General features: G+C 47.1%; 1 protein-coding gene, 1 long non-coding RNA gene and 1 other non-coding gene across 4 annotated transcripts; 1 reads left to right on the forward strand and 2 right to left on the reverse strand.

The window, feature by feature from the left end:
• Positions 1–155: 155 nt before the first annotated feature.
• Trnaa-ugc lies at positions 156–227 on the reverse strand. Its single transcript has one exon. It is a non-coding gene; the product is annotated as a tRNA-Ala (tRNA).
• Positions 228–3,866: 3,639 nt separating this feature from the next.
• Trim7 (tripartite motif containing 7) lies at positions 3,867–13,132 on the forward strand. Of its 2 annotated transcripts, XM_005410097.2 has the most exons (7): positions 3,867–4,749; positions 6,016–6,111; positions 7,522–7,752; positions 8,762–8,784; positions 9,445–9,560; positions 10,036–10,071; positions 11,637–13,132. In XM_005410097.2, exons 1-7 carry the CDS (start codon positions 4,237–4,239, stop codon positions 12,146–12,148), a joined length of 1,527 nt encoding a protein of 508 aa, XP_005410154.1. In that variant the 5' UTR covers positions 3,867–4,236; the 3' UTR covers positions 12,149–13,132. The 2 variants fall into 2 exon arrangements, with proteins under 2 accessions (XP_005410154.1, XP_005410155.1); XM_005410098.2 differs by lacking the exon at positions 10,036–10,071.
• Positions 8,396–15,224, reverse strand: LOC106147225. Its single transcript, XR_001232001.1, has 4 exons — positions 15,027–15,224; positions 9,983–10,040; positions 8,652–8,757; positions 8,396–8,525 (listed from the first exon to the last, which is right to left on the reverse strand). It is a non-coding gene; the product is annotated as an uncharacterized LOC106147225 (long non-coding RNA).
• Between the last annotated feature and the right edge of the window lie 22 nt (positions 15,225–15,246).

Below are 15,246 nucleotides of genomic sequence, written 5' to 3' on the forward strand. Positions count from 1 at the left end.
CGATCAGGAGAGAAAAGTAGTGCCTGGGACTTGGAGGAAAGTAGGGAGCTCCCGTGTACCCTTTCTACCCTGAGCGGACTGCTCTCTCCGGTGTTTTCTCAGCACTCGACCAGCACTGTGTTTATCCAAACAAAAGAAGCAACATGAAAAAGAACTGGAGATGCCGGGGATCGAACCCGGGGCCTCATACATGCAAAGCATGCGCTCTACCACTGAGCTACATCCCCACATACCAGAAGTGGTTCCTTTCTCGTCGTCCTCTAAGGCACTATAGTACTAGGTGCAGATTTTTAAGAGCCGGTATCCGATGACTAGCAGACAAAACCAAAGAGGAGCCAGCTGCTCTAAATTCCTCCACTTACGCTACAGCAGCCAAATCCTCACCAAGCGGGCCCAAAATTCAAAGGGAGCCTCTATAACAACCAGGACACAGCTGCGGCAAAAGGGTAGGAAATGTTTAGGCACCAGGTCCAAAATGAGCTCTGACTTGAGAAAGGGAAGTAAGGAAGATTGTGTGCAGAATGATAAGTTTATTTTTTAAAAGGGTTGTAAAATACAGAATATTTAAATAAGGTAACCTAGAATAGTACAAATAATTGCTTGAGATAAAGAATGTGGGGCACAGGGGTTGGGGAAACGCACCACAATTTATCCCCTGAGTTTTGAACGAGGCTTAATCTGTTCAATCCAAGAAAGTGTTTACTGAATGTGCTAACAACTGCTCTGAAAACTGGGCATTTAGCAGTGGACAAAGAACACAGTCCATCCTGCTTAAGACTCACATTCTCGAGGAGATGGAGTGCTAGGAAAAAAAGCCAGCAATGAGGAAGGGAGCTTGTGGGGGTTTTGTTTTGTTTATGTGGTTTTTGTTTTGTTTTACTTTTTGGTTCTTTGAGACAAGGTCTCTCGATGCAGTTCAGGCTGGCCTTGAATTCACTTTGTAGCTTAGGCTGGCCTCCAGCCACAGTGATCCTCCTGCTTCAGCCTCCCCAGATGTTGGGATTATAGGTGTGTAGCGCCACACCTGGCAGGGAACTTGTTAAGAGACATTTGTTTTCTTTAATTTTAATTTTTATTAGTACATGAGTAATTTTTATTAGTACCCCTTCACACATATAATGATTACATTCATTGTGGGAAGTTGGTAAGTAAACAGTGTATGTGGTTGGTGTAGGTTTCATGGATAAGGTGACAACTGAAACAAGATTGGAAAGAGGTAGAGAGTGAGCTGCACAGGTACCTGGGAGAAGATAGGGCAAAGGGAGCAACCAGTGCCAAGGCCATGAGGTAGGAGTCTTTCTGATGTAGTATAGGAATATCAAGGAGATCCAGGTGGCTGGGATGCAGTTAACAAGAGAGAGGAATAAGAGTGAGAAAAGAGAAATGCAGATGTGGAAAACGGGGGCAAAGAATGGAGAGGACCTTTAGTTTATTGTAAGGATCATGACCTTTACTGAGTATTGTGGAGTCATCAGTGAGAGGAGGGCCTTTTAAGCGAAGAAAGTGGAAGACATAACAAAAGAGTATGTGTAGACAGACGCCCAAGGACTGAACAAGGGCAGAGAGAGGAAAAGGAAAATACAACAAGGCTAAAAAGTAGGAGGCCACAGACGTGGAAGAAAAGTCAGAGGAATGTAGTGTCCAAGAGGGCTGAGAAGAAGTTGTCAGGGAAGAGGGAGCATTGGAGGAGGAGCAAGGTGAGGTCTGCACCTTTGGTTTAGAATCCCAGGGGTCACTAGTAAGGTAGGACAGTAAGCTTGAGCCCAAAGACCTCCAGCATGAGCAAGGACAAGAGCGTATGGACTACCTAGAGGCACAAGAGAGGGTTGGGTGTGAGAGGAGAGGAATACTACTTATGAAGTGAGAAAGTTGATTAAATATATTACTTCTTCAAAAATTAAAGAAAAAATGGAAAGATATCCATTGGTTAGGAAAAACCAGTATAGTGAAAATGGCCATAGTTCCAAAACTGTTACACAGACTTAATGCAACTCCAACCAAATTCTAAAAACGTATCTCACAGATTTAGGAAAAAAATCCTGAAATTCATTTGGAACCAAAAGAGACCTAGAATAGCAAATGTAATTCTGAGCAACAAAGGCAAGGCAGGGGCATCACAGTCCCTGACTTGAAATTATACTGTAAAAGCTACTGTGATAAAAACAGCAGGGTACTGGCAAAAAAGAGACTCAAGGATCAGTGGAACAGATTAGAAGATGCAGAAAGAACTCCAGACATACTCAGCCACCTTTCTTCGACACAGGTGCCAAACATGTTTACTGGAAAAAGATAGCCTCTTTAATAAATGGTGCTGGAAAAACTGGCTCTGCACATGCTGAAGATTAAAATTAAACTCATATCTTTCACCATGCACTAAACTAAATTCTAAATGGATCAAAGATCTAAATATTAAAACAGAAACATTAAATCTGCTGGAAGATACAATAGGCAAAACTCTTGAAGACATTGGTGTAGGCAAAGACTTTATAAATAAAACCCCAGTCACCTAGGAACTAAGAATCAAGAACTGGGATCTCATCTTATTAAAAAGCTTTTGCAAAGGCAGAGAAACCACCAACAGAGTGAAGAGACAACCCACAATGTGAGAAAAAATGTTTGTCAACTGTACCTCAGACAAAGGACTACTATCGAGAACATATAAAGAACTAAAAAACAAAAATAAAAACAGATCTCCCAAATTTGAAAGCCCAAGCAGAAAAAGGGCATCTGAAATAAACAGATACTTCTCAGGTAAAGCAGCAGAAATGGCAAATAAATATATGAAGAAGTGTTCAACATCATTGGTCATTTGAGAAATGAAAATTAAAACAACACTGAGATTCCATCTCACCCCAGAAAGAATGGCTATCATCAAGAAATCAACCAATAACAAATGCTGGAGGGGCTCTGGGGAAAAAGGAACCCTTCTCCACTGTTGGGAGTGTAGACTGGTGCAACCACTGTAGAAATCAGTGTGAGGTTCCTCAAAAAACTAACTAGGACTACAGGCCAGGGATACAGCTCAATGGTAAGGTGCCTGTCTTGCAAGCTGGAGGTAGTGAGTTCAATTTCCAAGACAAAAAAAAAAAAACCAACCTAGGAATAGAGGTCCCATTTGATCCAGCTATTCTCCTTCAGGGTATCTTCCCAGAAGAATTAAAAACATCATACCCACAGCAATATATGTGCACCCATGTTTATAGCAGCACAATTTGTAATAGCTAAATTTTGGAAACAACCCAAATGCCCATCAACCAAAGAATAGATAAAAAAAAAGATGTAGTATATTTATACAATGGAGTACTACTCAGACATAAAGAAGGATAAACTGGAGACTTTTATAAGTAAATGGATGCACTTTGAGACCACACTCATAAGTGAAATAAATCAGACTCACATGTGTAAACATTGTATTTTCTGCCTAGCGTGAGAACCTGAAAGAGTAAATAAGATCCAAAATGTACAACAGATACTGTGAAACGGGAAGAAACTTCAAAAGAAAAGAGAAACTGGGATGGAGAAAAGGAGAAAAGAAGGGGAAATTATATATATATATATGTATTAGTTAAGATAGTTATACTACTAATTTCTCTTAGTTCATTGAAAAGAAAGGTTTGTGCTAATATCGTTTGGACAATTAATACCTTGTACTCTGAGTAACTACTTTAAAGATAACAATACACAATGTATTAACCATTGTTGCTCTTCTATTGTTTTGATTCTTTTTCCTCTTTAAAATAAAGTTTTAAAAAAATTAAAGAAAGAGGAAAGAGGAAAACAGCTGTAGGAAATAGTTACAGAAGTGGATATCAGGCCAAGCTTGGGAACCGGAGGCCAGGGCCGGGTTCCAGACCCTAAGTTTAGCTCAGCGCAGGGCCAGAGCGATCTAGAGCTCAGGAGCCTGGCGTTGACGCCTGGCGCCAGGCCCTTGCCAGGTAGTGCCCGTCGGCCTAGGCGGGCAGTGGGGAGCGGTGCCCAGCCGGTTTGTGCGCCTGCCTGCCCCGGCCGCTTCCCGCTGCTGACCTGTCAGCTGGGCGCCCAGAAAGGTCGAGGGAGAAGGGCTACGGAGTGGCGTCTGCTGCACGCCAGACGCGGAGGCGTGGGAGCAGGGCCGAATCTGAGCGGCCGGTAGAAGACCGGGCGTCCAGGGCGCTTTGCCCGCGCCTGCAGCCGGGAGCTCGGTCTCCGCCCGCCCCGCTGTTCCTGCTTGGAGCCAAGCGCAGCCCGAGGGCACCCATGGCGGCAGTGGGGCCTCGGACCGGCGCGCGCGCGGGGGCCGAGGCGCTGGCGCTGGCCGCGGAGCTGCAGGGCGAGGCGACGTGCTCCATCTGCCTGGAGCTCTTCCGAGAACCGGTGTCCGCGGAGTGCGGCCACAGCTTCTGCCGCAGCTGCATAGCGCGCTGCTGGGAGCCCCCGGGCGCGGGGCCCTCGGCTGCCACCCGCGCGCCGCCCTGCCCGCTGCCCTGCCCTCAGTGCCGCGAGCCCGCGCGCCCCAGCCAGCTGCGCCCTAACCGGCCGCTGGCCGCCGTGGCCACGCTGCTTCGGCGCTTCAGCCTGCCCGCGGCCGCGCTGGGGCAGCACGCCCCTCCGGAGGCCGCGACCGCTGCTGTCCACTGTCCACTGCACGCGGAGCCGCTCAAGCTCTACTGCCAAGATGACGGACACGCCATCTGTGTGGTGTGCGACCGTGCCCGCGAGCACCGCGCGCATGCCGTGCTGCCACTGGATGAGGCGGTGCAGGAGGCCAAGGTGAGCGCGGGTTCCCGTCCAGCACTCGCAGGCCCCTCGGCTCTGGTACAGCCCTCCTACTTTGAAAGAAACAGGCGGGCAAGAGACCCCGTGAACCCTTGCCTCCTTTCTCCTCTCCTGTATTGCCCCGCACTGGTTCTCAGGCTGAGAGCGGTTCCCGTCATCCCTCATTTTAACCCCCACACAATACTTTACCCTGTAAAACCTATACTGCTCGGCCTGCGAGATGACCCCAGGGACTTGGCCACTTTCTTCCAGTCTGTTCCCACTCTCTAAGCCAAGCGTAACTGTATCTCTTTGCCCCAGCAAAGTCAGCGTCACGCTCACATGCCCGCAGTCCCCACTCTTCTCCCTTTCCCTGAGCATGGCTGCCCTCAGTCTCCACTTCTTGGGGCTTAGCAGGACCACTTTCCAAGGTGTTGGGAGCCACTGAAGCCGGAAGTTGGTCACGTGTGGGGGCAAGACAAGGCCACAGTGCCTAAAGCAGTGGAGCTGCCTTAGTCTTGAGAAAAACATCCTGCCTAGACAATTTCAGTCATTAGTCTCTAGGCAACCTTGTGTCTGGTGATACTAACCTTGCAAAAGTATAAATAAATGTCCCTATTGTTTTTGTTCAGTCCTCTTTCCCCATCGGGTAAAGAGGTCTCCACTTGATCCCAATCTTGTTTCTTGTCTTTATTTTCTAAATCCCCTCGCTGTTTTCTCCCTGGGACCACCGAGAAACCAACGAGTCCCAACACCAACGGGGTTGAGGAGAGAGCTGTGTAGTCTCTAGGTTAGGTGGAATGCTGAGAGACCTCTGGGCTATGACGAGCGGTGGATTTTGGACACACACACACCCCCCCCCCCCCGGCACTGTTTTCTTGCTGGGGGTGTGTGACATCACCAGAGGTGCCCAAAGACCTCTGGCACACAGTCTTTCTTTGTTCCCCTGCCTTGTCCCAGTCCTTCCACCTAAGGGATTTCTGCTGGTGCAGAGGAGGACAGACAGAGGACAAGATGGTTGGGCTGTGGAGGTCGTATGTTTCAGCCTATCTCTGCTGGCCGATGCTTTTGGGGAACTGAGACTTTGAGGCCTTTGCATCACCCTGTGTTTGCCCTGTTGTACTAAATGTATCTCAAACAGACTATATTTATTTCAACATCCAGAGATGAATTCTACCCAGCTTCCTCTTGCAGGAGCAGAGCCTTCCCTTTCTTGGGCATGGCTCTAGGAAGACCCATGTGGGGATGGGGGTGTTCTAATCCTCTCCCTTTTACTTGCAGGAGCACTTGGATTCCAAGTTGAAGGTCTTGAAGAAAGATCTGGAGGACTATGAGGTGTTCCAGTCTACGGAAGAGAAGGAGAGCAAGGAGCTACTGGTGAGCTGTGTATGGGACAATGTAGGGCTACCCACCACCACTGCACCACTATACCTGGCTTCTTTTTATAAAGCTGTTAATGCTGTCAGGTAGGCTCCCACCCTGATCTAATCCTCATTACCTCCCAAAGGAAGGTCCCACTTCCAAATACCACTAACATATGAATTTGTACATTAAGTTTTCCAACATGAATCTGGGGGGCATATTCAAACCCAAGAGATTTTGGTAAACATGGTCACTTGTGTTTTTTCTGTGGGAGGTGACATAGTTGTCAAAAGTTCAGTCTCTGGGGTCAGATTTCCTGGGTTAGAATCCTGGCTTATTACTTACTGTTGATGGGTCCCTTTGCTCTGTCCTGTCACCTGTAAAGCAGGATGAGAAGTGTAACCCCTTTGCTGGGGTCTCAGGATGAGGGAATTAATACCTACAAAGTGCTCTGTGCAGCTGCTGTTTGCCCTGTGTCTGATGATGCAGGTAAGGTAGGGCATTGTGGGAAGTGTGGGGAACCAAGATCTATATCCAGTGTCCTGACCTCAATACTATGGCCCCAACCCTGAGATCTACTCCTCCAGCCATCTCTTTCGCTTCTGTAGAGTTTTCAGGTGAAAGCAACTCTTGACGGTTGAGCTTGTCCTGGTGGGACAACATTTTTCTCATTGTCTTTGACATTTTTCTCATTTGTCTTTTCTCATTGTCTCATTGTCTTTGAGAGGTCATGCTCATAATCAGGAAGAGTGCCACATGTTTCTCCATTAAAATAATCAGGAGATCAGAAGAGGAGTCTGTATCTAGAAACATAGGAGTGAAAAATTGTGTGTATTATGTCAGAGAAAAGAAAAGAATATCCAGTTTCACATAGCATATTCTCAGTTAAGTCTCATGGGTGGTCTTTTACCTCTGGCTGCTGGTATCATGTTTTAATTCCTTCATTCCTGCTTCATATTTTTCATTCCTTCACTCTTGCTTTGTATCCAGTTTTGTATTTTGAAAATGCATTACCAAGATAGTTGCTATACGTGCTCATTAAAAAGAAGTAAAATGAATAGTGACATGTAAGGGTGACAAAATAAATGTTTTGGCAAAGACAAAAAGCAGCTTAAGTTTAGTGCCCCAGGAGGCACTAATTTATCCTGCTCAGTTTTCAGATCAGGCAACTACAACTTGAGGTAGTTCTAGGGAAGTGTACAATTGCTCTAGTTTAAGTGCTACAGCTCAAGCCCAAAGAGACCCTGCCCTGTCTGTAGCAGAGGAAGATAAAGCATGCATAGGTGGATGAGCCTCTTGTCCCTGAAGCAGTAAGGAGGATGGAGCCCTGTCCTGTGGAACAACTCAGAGGCTACTATCCAAATTGTATGTCTTGATGCTCAGTTCCCCTCACCTCTCCAACTTCTCCTCTTTCTCTTGGGACAGAAGCAGATGGCAGCAGAGAGAGAGAAGGTCAGGGCAGAGTTCCAGACACTTCGGGCCTTCCTGGTGGAGCAGGAAGGCCGGCTCCTGGGCCGCCTGGAGGAGCTATCCCGGGAAGTGACCCAGAAGCAAAATGAGAATCTGGTCCACCTGGGAGGCCAGGTCACTCAGCTTTCCAAGCTCTGTAGCCAGATCCAGGAGACAGCTCAAAAACCTGACCTTGACTTCCTTCAGGTGAGTCTAGCTCAGGGCTTTCACTGAGTCAGTCATCCCAATGTGTTATTTACTCTAAAGCACCAGGAATGGCAGCTAGAGAATAGTAAGATCCTGAGAATTAGTATGGTCATATTATCTGGAGCTAAAGAGGAGCAGAGAGAGGCACCCTGATTCTCCTGGAGTTGGAAGTCAAAAAGGATGTGTAAAAACTCTCGTTCTTTTTATGTGGTGCTAGGGATCGAACCTAGCGCCTTGTACATGCTATGCAAATGCTATACCAGCAGGCTACATTCCCAGCCCCTTAAAACTTTCTTGACTGTGAGCCACAGTAATATATCTTACATTGTATTTTGTTTACACACACTTGAGACAAAAGCCTCAGAAAATATTACTGTTGCTGTCTGTAATGCACTTGGATGATTTAAATTCTATTTTTTAAAAAAGAGTTATAACCCACTAGGTAAACTTTATAAACTGCAAATAGGTCAAGAACAGTCACTTAGCTGGGTGCAGATAGGGGTTTAAGGCAAGATGGTGGAGAGAGTTTGAGGCTAGTTAGGGTAATTTTGCAAGACCCTGTCTAAAAATAAAGAATAAAAAGGACTAGGGTATAACTTAATGTTAGAGTACTTGCCTAACATGTGCAGTATACAAAATTCAATCCTCAGTACTGGGGGGAAAATGACACGTGTCCAAGTGACCCGTCATTGCATAAGTTCTGTGACTTGTTTCAGGTTGTTACAAGAGCAGAGACAAACACTGAGTACCACCAGATGGCTCCAATTGTGATTCTGTAGTGAATAAAATTTTCTCAGAGCTGAAATAAAGGTTTGAGGGATCAACCTGCAGCCAGCCATGCTGGATGCTGTTGTCACTTGGTAGGCCCTTCATGCAGGTGGTGGGCATTGTATACTTACTTATTGCTTACCCATTGCTTATTTTCTTGAAGACAGGGAAAGGGGCGAGTTTTCTTTTCTCAGAGATGAATGGGGGTGATGACTTGGTTTTCTTCCATTTTTCCTTCTAGGAATTCAAGAATGCACTAAACAAGTGAGTGAAGCTAAGAGTTCCTTGGGTCTTTCTACCCTGGCTCTCCCTTTCTACTGTGCTCTCTTTTTTACCTCCTTCTCTGTCTCTCACCTCCTGATCCCCCAACCCCAACATATTTATCTGAGTACCTTCTGAGGCAACTGCTCACTTGCCTGGATATGGGTATTTTCTGAACAAAGTCTGACTTCCCCAGCCTTTTTTTCCACCTCTTCTGGGAGGATCTCACCATCTGTGTTAGTTAGCTTTACATAATTTGTCAAAATAATCTAAGATAATCAACTTAAAAGAAGTTGGGCTCATGATTTCAGAGGTTTCAGTTCGTGGTTGCTTGGCCTTATTGTTTTTGAGCTGGTGGCCAGGTAACATACTTTGAGAATGTATGGTGGTAGAAGTGGCTGGGAAACAAAAAAGAAGAGAGGAGGGACCAGAGCCCTAATATTCCCTCCAAGGACATGCTGCCAGTGACCTTACTTCTTCCCACTGGGTCCCATCTCCTAAGGGTTCTGCCACATCCCCATAGCACCATGGGCTGGCAGCCAGGCCTTTAACACATGGGCCTTTGAGGGACACTTATTCCAACCGTAGCACTATTGCAATTGTCACAGCCCAGTGGTAGGGGAGTGGTATTCTTGTGCCTTTCTAAGGGTCTCTATCCTGCAGTTGCAGCAATGTGCCTGCCCCTAAGCCAACCACAGTCTCCTCTGTGATGAAGAATAAAGTCTGGAATATTTCTCTCAAGACCTTTGTCTTAAAAGGGCTGCTGAAGAAGTTCAAAGGTAAGGGCCCACATATGGGCTGATTCATGCAGTATGTGTTATAGTTGTATGTTTCTGGAAGTTCAGGGGCTCTGGGGGTGTGCTGTCCCAGAACCTATGTGAAGAAACAGGAACTAGGGCATGCCAAGGCCAGGTTGGTATAGAAAGGCAGTAGTAGCAAATCTATTTGTAGGTTCCGCCAGGGAATGCAGCTTTCCATGGGGTTATACAGGGTGGAGGGGTATTGGGGACAGGAGTGGAGGAGGGAGAGCTCAGTTCAGACTAGATCTGGGCAAAACCAGGGGAGGTGGGAAGAGGGAGAGCAAAATACTCAGGAGTCTGTCCCCTGTCCATTCTCAGCCTCCATGCTTGGCCCTGTGCCTCCACACCAACGCTTGCCTTTAGAGTACCTAGGGAATGAGTGAGTCAGTGGCTGTTCTTACCAGATAATCTCCTATATCATTCATGCATACTCTGCTTTGTTTCTCCTCTTCAGAGGATCTTCAAGGGGAGATGGAGAAAGAGGAGAAAGGTATGGATGGCGATTAGTAGTGAGTACAGTAGAGAACTCACCCCCTATTTTTGACTGTCTCTGGGCTTTGCACACTGTTGGTTCCCTCTGCCAACCTGCCTCAATAGTTTTCCTACTCTAAATCTCTTCCTACTCCTTACCTTGGCAGCTTTGACACTCTCAGGTGTTGGTAATGCCTGTTGATCTCTAAGCTACAGGTTGGTCAGGAGTTGGGGGGCTGTTGTGGCCCCAGGTTACTTAGATTAGGGAAGCCCTGTCTGTCACCTAGCTGAGCCTTTCTCCTCTGTCTCAACATTAAGATAGATGGAAACCTCTCCTGAGTATGGAGGTTGTGTGCAGGGGAACAGGGAAGCAGGCAAGGTGCTGGTCAGGAAGAAAGATGGCTATTATTCCTGAGAGCTCTAGAGAGTGTATATACAACTATAACACATACTCCAAGGGCAAGAAGGAAGGGCACGTAGCACTTGAAGAAGACTGAGCTAAGTCAGAGTACACATGGGTAAGATCTAACCTAATTTAGTTGAAACCATGTTTCTTCTCTGCCTCACCGTCCTGTAATGACCCGTTCCCATCCATTCAGTAAACATCATAGTCCTCACAATGGCCTTCAAGGCCCCAGAGGATATGGGCTCCCTGCACTCTCCTCCAGCTCACTCTGCAGCCACTTACTGTCCTTGCTGCTGCTAGAATGCATCAAGCATGAACCCAGGGTACTTGCACCTCAGCCTGGAACATGCTTCCCTGAACAGCTGCCTGACTGAATTACTCATCTCCTTTGTGTTTCTGCTTAAACACACCTTTCTAGTGAGGCTTTCCTTGGCCATGGTAATTGAAGTTACAGTCTGCTCTTCTGATCCCGCTTATCTGCTATTTATCATTTATTGCCTCTCTTCCTCTGCTACAAAGGTAGCATCAGGAGAGTAGGGATACTCAAGTGTTTTGCTCTCTGTGGTATTTCTAAGGCCCAGAACAGTGTCTGGAAAATACTCTTGCTCACAAGGGTACATATTTTAACTTTTTATTATGGAGATTTTGAAACATACTTGGAAGAGTATAACAAATGGATAGTTATCATATACAGCAACTATCAGTTTATGGGTAATATTTTTCAGGCACTGTACCTGCTTCCCACTGAATTATTTTAAAGCAGATCATAAGTATTTCCATACAAATCTGAATATGTTATCTCTAAAGAGGTAAGGCTTATAAAACATAACTACAAAACCATCATCACACCTAGAAAATGATTTTAATATGTAATGATTTTAATATCTAATGTTCAAAATTTCCCAATTATCTTTGAAACTGGATACGTTGATCTGCTTGTACTACACTCACAGAGATCAGACTCACACATTGACAGAAAGCACTTGTTTAGTGGGAGTGTGGGGCAGCAAAATACCTGTAAGGCAGAGGGTGGAGGGTTGATTGGTCCTTGGCACTGGAAAGAATCTTCTGGGAAGGGAAGAGAGATTTGCAAGAAAGGGAGGGAGTGTGGCCCTGAGAGGAGAGGGGCTGTGGAAAGAACTTTCATGAGGACATCTTTACTTTGTTCCACCCTACAGTGGAGCTCACCTTGGATCCCGACACAGCCAACCCTCGCCTCATCCTCTCTTTGGATCTTAAGAGTGTGCGCCTTGGACATCGGGCTCAGGACCTGCCCAGTCACCCTCACCGATTTGATACCAACACTCGTGTCCTGGCATCTTGTGGTTTCTCCTCTGGGCGTCACCACTGGGAGGTGGAAGTGGGCTCCAAGGATGGCTGGGCCTTTGGTGTGGCCCGTGAGAGTGTGCGCCGCAAGGGTCTCACGCCCTTCACCCCAGAGGAAGGTGTCTGGGCACTTCAGCTCAACAATGGGCAGTACTGGGCTGTCACCAGCCCTGAGCGGACGCCCCTCAGCTGTGGGCACCTGTCACGTGTGCGAGTGGCCCTGGACCTGGAGGTGGGGGCTGTGTCCTTCTATGCTGTGGAGGACATGCGCCACCTCTACACCTTCCGAGTCAACTTCCAGGAGCGTGTGTTCCCCCTTTTCTCTGTCTGTTCCACTGGCACCTACTTGCGAATCTGGCCTTGAGGGAGGACCACCTCCCAGGAGGAGGGTGCATCAGTTGTGTGTGAAGTCCTCTCCTCCTCCCAACAGTTTGGGAGTCTAATCTCAGTCTTGGTCTGCTCTCCACACTCCTGCTCCAGGCTGCCCTACAGAGCACAACATGGGGAGCATGGCGAGTTGATTGAGGTAAAGGCCTCTGTGATCAACTGAATAGGAGAAGAGATGCCTTGGTCCTTTGGGGCCTGTTCCCTCCCTATTGATGGGCATGTAAATATGGCCTTAATTGTGAAGATGTGGATAAGGACAAAATCCTGGTTGTTGGCATGGGTGCTTCCTATTATATGAAACTTACTGCCCTGATTTAGAAAGGCCTCTGGTTCCATGGAACAGTGCCATTCTGTGGTCCTGATACAAGGGACCAGTCATGTTCATTCAATTTGTCTTCTTGCCGCCTCTGCCTTGATAGGTCATGAGCCATCTGGTTCCAGCTGGCCTTACACCTGACCACCTACTAAGGAAAGCACATTGTCCTCCCAGCTCAGAGTTCAGTCTGGTTAGAACTGGAAGTAGACCCTTGACCCAAACATGAGAGGAAAGTGCAACCAATGTATGTTCTCAGATACCTAACCTATTTTCCAGCATCAGGTGTGGTCTCCTTAGGGTGAGGAGATCATAGGTTCTAGAATTTTGAAACACATGTTGACACAGATAACTTTAAACATGCAACTAGCACTGGCAGAGAAATCCATAGAACCTGAATGCGCTCCCAACATATTTTTTGGAACTTGCCAAATGCATGCTAACAGTAGAGTTTCCTAGTACCAGGGCCTCCTTAGCCTGTGCCCAGGAGAGTGTTCAGCTGGCCAACTTTATTATCTTCCTGGCCAATGTTTCCCAACTTTTGGATGCCTGGGCTTTTGAGAAGGTAGTGGTGGGTTGTACCCTGCTTATTGCTTGCCTGGGAAAGGACACGGGGAGATGGAAATACAGATTGTGAGCTTATCTTTACAGATGTCTTGACTTGTTCTCATCTCTGTTCTGATTACAAAAGGACAAGTCTGAGCAAGGGTTTCTACTAATAATGCCTGAGCATCTGCATCTGTGTTCTTGTATGTGAGAAATATGAGTGCATGTATTTGTACCTGCGCATTTGGGGTGAGGGGCATGTGGATTTTAGACAGGACATTTATATGTAGGTGCATAGGGTTTAAGTGCTGCAAATAGATCTAAGTCAACTGGTCATACCATACTATTGATTTGTAATTAAATAGTAACTGACTGCATTAGTTACTTTCCCATCACTGGGACAAAATACTTGACAACCACAATTTAAAGGAGGAGTGGTTTGTTTCAGCTCAGTTTCAATGGGTTCAGTCCACTTTTGGCTGGCTTTAAGGCAGAAACCATATGGTGAAAGTGCCTAGTGAAAAACTGCTCAATTTATGGCAGCCGGGAAGCAGAGAGAAGCGGGGAGCAAAGGACCAGAATTTACCCTTCCAGGTCATACTGCTACGCCCCACCTCCAACCAGCTCCCACCCACTGTCAGAACGTTCTGCCAGGAATCCACTGATAAATATAGCACCTCACAGTCCAACCACTTTCCAAAAACTCAACCTCTAAATAGGTGAGACTTTTGGGAGACATTTTAGTTGTTTTTATTTTTTATTTTTTTTTAGACAGGGTTTTGCTGTGTAGTTCAGGCTGGCCTTGAACTCACTATGTACACCAGGCTGGCCTAGAAATCATGGCAGTCCTCCTGCCTCAGCCTCCCTAGTGCTGGGGTTATAGGTGTGCACCACCACACGTGGCATTGGGGGACCATTTTAGATTGAAACCGTAACACCAAGCCAGTTAGGCGTGGTAGTGTACACCTATAATCGTGCATTTGGGAGGCTGAGGCACAATTCCCTTTGTGCCATTTAACAACTAACTGTGCTGCGTATCACAGAACATTACAGGTCATGAAGAGCTGGATGTCTGGGAGAGGTGCCAATATATGCCTGAAAGGCCAGGAACGGGGACTGTGGCAGTAGCTGTCTGCATGTGTATTTTCAGCTTTTGTGTTTGTGAAGGTGATTGTGTGTTTATCAGAGAATGTGTGCTCGCAGAGTAAATCAAGCATCTATATACAGGAAGAAATGTAACCACAGTTATTGAAACAATTACACAGAGAAGGGAAGGAAGAGATGTTCTTTCTTGGACACAAGAACAACTAGGTCTCAGAACTTGGATGACACAGTGCTAGTGTAAGAATGCGTGCATTTCCTCCTTCCATCTTCTGGGTATCATAAGATCTGAGAACAATAACTGGCCTAACAGGTCCTTCGTACCCCACCCATTAGTCCCAGATTTGGGAGAACCCAGGACTGCCACCAGGTCCTCAGAGGCATTCAGATTAAAGGGCACTCAGAGGCCTACCACTGGCCTGGCCACCCAGTGACTCAAGTCACTTGGACTGTTAGGGACAGTTAGGGCATGCTGGGCCACCAGGCCAAGGTTAGAATCTACAGCCACTTTCACAGGTTCCTCCGGCCATTTTACTTCCTGTCCCTCTCTAGGCCCTCAATTTTTCCTTGTCCTGTATCTGGTGGGCCCCTTGGGGACCCTGACAGACCAGCTCTGGGAGGGTCAAGATGTGCCCTAAGGATCGTCTTTTCCTAATTGGCCCACGAGTCAGGCAGGGATTAGGGGACTCTGGACCTTGGCTATGTCCTTGGACGATCATCTCCAAACACCCCGACCTTCTGATTCCCCCACCACTTCCTCTCAGCCTGGTCACGTCCACCACCACTCAGCGCTGACCCGGATCTCCTGCAGGACAGGCCTTTTGACGCCGTTCCCCCAGTCCTGCCTGTAGCTTTGCCCTCTAGAGCCCTCTCCTGTGCACAAGAAACCGCTTACTAGATCTCTCTTCAACTCGACCTCATTCAGCCTGAGGCTCAGATCTGCCCTGAAGCCGAGCGCGGGCTCTCTTCCTAGGCAGTGTCTGGACGTGTGGCGGCTGAATTTCCGACGCCGAATTTGTTGCCAGCTGCCCGCCTGCGTTCGGCTCTGCCCAACGTTGGCTGGCTTCCGGATCTGCGCCTGCGCAACGATCGTGGCGAGAACTACCCGAGTTCAG

This window comes from Chinchilla lanigera, unplaced genomic scaffold (assembly GCF_000276665.1).
Source record: "Chinchilla lanigera isolate Chin_1 unplaced genomic scaffold, ChiLan1.0 scaffold00129, whole genome shotgun sequence".
NCBI lineage: Eukaryota > Metazoa > Chordata > Mammalia > Rodentia > Chinchillidae > Chinchilla > Chinchilla lanigera.

Bases quoted from the DNA above. Each gene is read 5' to 3' on its own strand.
- Trim7 (XM_005410097.2), top strand. From the start codon at position 4,237: ATGGCGGCAGTGGGGCCTCGGACCGGCGCGCGCGCGGGGGCCGAGGCG. The intron at 7,753-8,761 runs GTGAGTCTAGCT...TTTTCCTTCTAG, and splicing joins CTGACCTTGACTTCCTTCAG to GAATTCAAGAATGCACTAAA. The intron at 8,785-9,444 runs GTGAGTGAAGCT...TCTATCCTGCAG, and splicing joins TTCAAGAATGCACTAAACAA to TTGCAGCAATGTGCCTGCCC.